Genomic DNA, 5,000 nt, shown 5'->3' on the forward strand with positions numbered 1-5,000 from the left:
CTATAAAAAACACAATTGATGTGTTGTACCAAATATCATATCAATTACATTTTACTCTGAGTGTAATAAAGCACTGCGTATTTAAATAGGGGTGATTAGATATTATTATTATTATTCATTAATACATTTGCATGTGCAAGCATGCATGATCTAGTCAAACTATGCAAATGTTTATGCATAACATTAACAGCAGTTATTGTTTTAGCTATTATGATTGTCAATATTGGTGCTATTGCGTTCTCTCCCAGGAACGAATTAAAAAGAAGTTGATCTTTTTTAATACAAAATCTGATGTCCAAATCCTATGAGGCACAATATTTTTGATTTTTCTGTGTCCCGTTTGAGTCCGAATGACGCATGAGTGTTTTTTTTATAGAATGATTGTCGAATGATATTATTGTGTGATAGTGAAGGAGATGAAAACCGAGGAAGACATGCATATGCATATGCATGTCTTATATATATATATATATATAAAAAATATATATATATATATATATATATATATATATATATATATGATTATATATTATATATTATATATATATATATATATATATATATATATTATATATATATATATATATATATATATCTTATATTTTTTTTTTTTTTTTTTTTTTTTTTTTTTTACATATATATATATATATATATATATATATATATATATATTTTATATATATATAATATTATATATATATCTATATATCTATTTTATATATATGTGTGTGTGTGTGTGTGTGTGTGTGTGTGTGTGTGTGTGTGTGTGTGTGTGTGTGTGACTTTGTACTAATGTGAAAGTGTACGGATATTTGAGTGTGTGTATAAATAACCACTAATCAAAAATCAACGACGGAATTCGGAAGAGGACCAATATCTTGGCTTCAATTCAGGCAGCAATTTCTAATCAGGACGCCGTTGATGCTTCCTGTTAATCAGTCGAATGATTATCGTCGCAAAGACTTTGATTATCTTCTCAGAGGCAAATCAAAGATGGAGGCAGCGCTTTTCAAAAGGATTCTCTCTCTCTCTCTCTCTCTCTCTTGCCTTCCTCTCTCTCTCTCTCTCTCTCTCTCTCTCTCTCTCTCTCTCTCTCTCTCTCTCTCTCTCTCTCTCTCTCTCTCTCTCTCTCTCTCTGTCTCTCTCTCTCTCTCTCTCTCCTCCTTTTTCTCCCCTTCTCTTCTCTCCCCATCCTTCACATCCACTTCACCTACTTTACCTTCCTTCTATCCTTCTCATCTCCCTCTCGCTCCGCCTCCTCTTCCTCCTCCTCCTCCTCGGCACATATCACTTCTCCTGTCTATTTCCCTCTCTCCTCTCCTCCCCCCCCCCCCCACGCTCCTGCAGCACGAGGGGAAAATTCCCTCGGATACTCCAAAGAATGAAACCATAAGCGAGAGGGGGAAAAGGGGGAGGGGAAAAGACAAAAAAAAAAAGCAAAGCCAAACACAGAGCGATCTCTCTCGGGAAGTTCATTATACAGTGGCAACGCAAGAAATGGTTGCGAGGAAAAAAGGTGCCTGGATCTTGGTCTCGTTCCTTGCCTTCTCCCTTTTCCCCCACCTCACTTTCTCCTAATTTTCCTCCCTCACTTTCCCCTCGTTTTTCTCCTCTCTTTCTCCTTTTCCTCCCTCACTTTCCCCTCGTTTTTTCCTCACTTTCTATTCGTTTTCCTCCCTCACTTTCCCCTCGTTTTTCTCCTCTCTTTCTCCTCCTTTTCCTCCCTCACTTTCCCCTCGTTTTTTCCTCACTTTCTCCTCCTTTTCCTCCCTCACTTTCCCTCGTTTTTCTCCTCACCTTCTATTCGTTTTCCTTTATCATTTTCCCTTCACTTTTCTCCTCACTTTCTCCTCCTTTTCCTGCCTCACTTTCCCTTCATTTTTATTTTCACTTTCTCCTCCTTTTCCTCTCCTCCCCCCCCATCAGTTTCACCTCCTTTTCACCCTCATTTTCACTCTCACGTTCCCCCTTGTTTTGCCCTCACTTTCCCCTCACTTTCTATGCTCTCTACTCCTTTCGCTTCATCATTTTTTTTTTCTGTATTCATTTTTTACTTCTCTCTTACTGTTCTTTTTTTCCTTTATACTTTCTACAATTTACTTTTTTTTTTTTTTTTGCTTCTTCGCCCTTCCTCTCTCTTCTTTTACATTTCTTTTTCTCGTTCTTTCCCTTTCTCTTACCATTCCATCATATTTCTTCCACTTCCCATCTTCTTCCGTTTTTCCTCTCCCTCCATTCCATCTTTTTATATGTTCTTTATTTTCATTTTCTATTCTCTCTCTCTTCACTACCACCCACTTACTCGCCCTCTCTCTCTATCTCTTCTTACTTTCATACTCCCCTTTTTCCTTCTCTTCCACTTACGCCTCTCTTCCTCCTTTCGTTACCGTCTCCTCCCAGTTCCCCGTTTCAGTCTCGTTTTTCCTCCCTGTCCTCTTTTTCCCTTGCTTTTCTCACTCTTTTTCTCACTCTTTTTCGTTGTCGATCTCTCCTACTTTCGCCCTTTCTCCTCTGTCTTTCATTTCTTCCGCTGTTCACTTTATTCGCCTACCTCTCCTCATTCTCCCTTCCCCTCTTCCTTCCTTCCTCTCCTTTTTTCTCCATTTCCTCTTCCTCCTCTTCCCCCCTTCCCTTCTCCTCTTTTTCCTTTTCCCCTCCTTTTCCTTTCCCGTCTCCTTCCCTTCCTCCTCTTCCTTAAACCCAACCACCTTTACCCTCCTCCTCCTCCTCTTCTTCTTCCTCCTCCTCCTCCTACTCCTTCTCCTCCTCCTCCGCCTCTTCCTCCTCCCTCCCCTCCTCCTCCTCCTCCTCCTCCTCCTCCTCCTCCTCCTCCCTCCTCCTCCTCCTCCTCCTCCTCTTTCTCCTTCTCCTCCTTCTCCTTTTCCTCCTCCTCCTCCTTCTTTTTCTCCTCCTCCTCCTCCTCCTCCTCCTCCTTCTCCTCCTCATCCTCATCCTCCTCCATCGTCCCCCCCCCACACCGCCAGCAGAATCTTGCGGCTCAAGTGAGTTCGATATTAAAGTTGAATAAACGAGAAGAAGAAGAAGAAAAGAAAGATGAATCCCTTTGTGTTTTGCGTGAGTTTGGTGTGACGGTTTAGATCTCTCTCTCTCTCTCTCTCTCTCTCTCTCTCTCTCTCTCTCTCTCTCTCTCTCTCTCTCTCTCCCCTCTCTCCCCTCTCTCTCTCTCTCTCTCTCTCTCTCTCTCTCTCTCTCTCTCTCTCTCTCTCTCTGTCTATTTTTTCTTTCATTTCTCTCTCTTTGGCTACTCTCTCTCTCTCTCTCTCTCTCTCTCTCTCTCCATGGAAAGATTTAGAAAAAGAAGAAAAAGAAGAAGTATATATAAAAGAAGGCAAAGATTTATGAGAAGAATATGAAGACGGATACCCATGTTGCGTGAAAACCCTACAGAGCTCAGGTTTAATTTCCGAAAGTCATTATATACTTAGTAATTGCATTTCACTTGTAAGGAGTCTCCAGAGTTCTGTAACGATAAATGAAGTTAATTGGTGGTGGATGTGTGTGTGTGTATTCGTCGTTGCCTTTAGATATTGAGAAATTTCATCTTCAAATTACACCAACTCATCTCTCTCTCTCTCTCTCTCTCTCTCTCTCTCTCTCTCTCTCTCTCTCTCTCTCTCTCTCTCTCTCTCTCTCTCTCTCTCTCTTTCCGAGAACTTCGTAACCTCCCCACTTTCCTCCCGGCAACCTGAGAAACAAGTCACAAACATGTTTCTCTAACTTATCACTCGCAGCAGATATGATCTCCTCTCCACCTGTAGGGTGTCCTCGGCGTAGATGGTGGATGGGGGGAGGGGATGGAGGAAGAGGGGGTGTCTGGTGAGTGATAGGAGGGGATTGGTGGATGATAGGTGTGTGTGGTGAGGGGGGGGGGAGGCAGAACTACTAATTGGACGGTCAGGAAGCGAGCGTTCTGATTGGTCTAGTTGGTCTTCTCCTTGTCATCTGATTGGCTGTGTCGTCTTACATGATAATAATAGCAAATTGATAATGCCTTTTGCGTCAATTTTCTTTCTCGATTTCTTTGGTTGATTAAAGTGGATATCCGGCTTTTAGTTCGATTAGAATAATTAGTTATTCTCGATTCGTTAGGTTAAATCATTCAAAAAAAAAAAAAAATAGGCCATGGTGGTGTTTTGATGTATAATGAAAAGAATGTCAGCGGGAGCCCCTGTCACATCGAGCATTTATACGTTTCTTCATAAATACAATCTGATTAGCTCTTTGACGGTGTTCCTTTCGGAATTTCTATCACTCTCCACCAGTTTTTTTTCTTTTCTTTCTTTTTCTTTTTCTTATTTTTACTCACTTTCGATTTATCCTTCTCTTGTTCCCGTGTATCATTTCCCTCTTCCACATTTTCTTTTATTCTTTATTTTATTTCTCCATCCTTTCTCCTTCTTTCCTTTGCTTTCTTTCTAATCCATCTACATTCGTTTCACTCTACTTTCTCCATCTTCATCGCTTCATTTGTTTCATTATCCCTCTCATTTCTGTTATCACTATCTCTTTCTGTCTGTCTGTCTGTGCCTCTCTCTCTCTCTCTCTCTCTCTCTCTCTCTCTCTCTCTCTCTCTCTCTCTCTCTCTCTCTCTCTCTCTCTCCTGTCTCTCTCTCTCTCTCTCTCTCTTTTCCTCTACCTTTATCTCATCCCATTCCTTTTCTCTCTCTCTCTCTCTCTCTCTCTCTCTCTCATACCATTTCCTTCATCGCCACAGCCAAGCATACCCACCATGCATTATTTTAGACCAATCGACCATAAGCATTCACCTCGATTTCGACATTCAGAGACTCACCCTCCCCTCCCCCCCCCTTCCTCCCGCAGGGTCATCGCCAAGGGAGCGAGCGGGGGCGCCGGCGTGCAGACGGAGGGCCTGTCCACCCAGGGCGCCGTGGCCAGGGGAACCTTCTTCTTTAAGGCCGACACCGAGCTCTATATCCTGGTGGGGCAGGAGGGCATGTCTGCGTGCAAGAAGGACCAGG

The 5,000-nt window shown here is 42.0% G+C and overlaps 1 protein-coding gene across 1 annotated transcript in view; it reads left to right on the plus strand.

Annotated features, from left to right (window-relative positions):
* LOC119568339 (ALK tyrosine kinase receptor-like) overlaps positions 1-5,000 on the plus strand; it is a gene marked incomplete in the record, with an annotated part of 248,485 nt that overhangs the window by 65,598 nt on the left and 177,887 nt on the right. The window contains 1 exon segment of the mRNA XM_037916793.1: positions 4,843-5,000. This exon segment is cut by the window's right edge and continues 8 nt beyond it. Coding sequence (XP_037772721.1) covers positions 4,843-5,000 — 158 coding nt within the window.

The sequence above is a fragment of the Penaeus monodon genome, chromosome 43, assembly GCF_015228065.2.
Source record: "Penaeus monodon isolate SGIC_2016 chromosome 43, NSTDA_Pmon_1, whole genome shotgun sequence".
Taxonomy (NCBI): Eukaryota; Metazoa; Arthropoda; class Malacostraca; order Decapoda; family Penaeidae; genus Penaeus; species Penaeus monodon.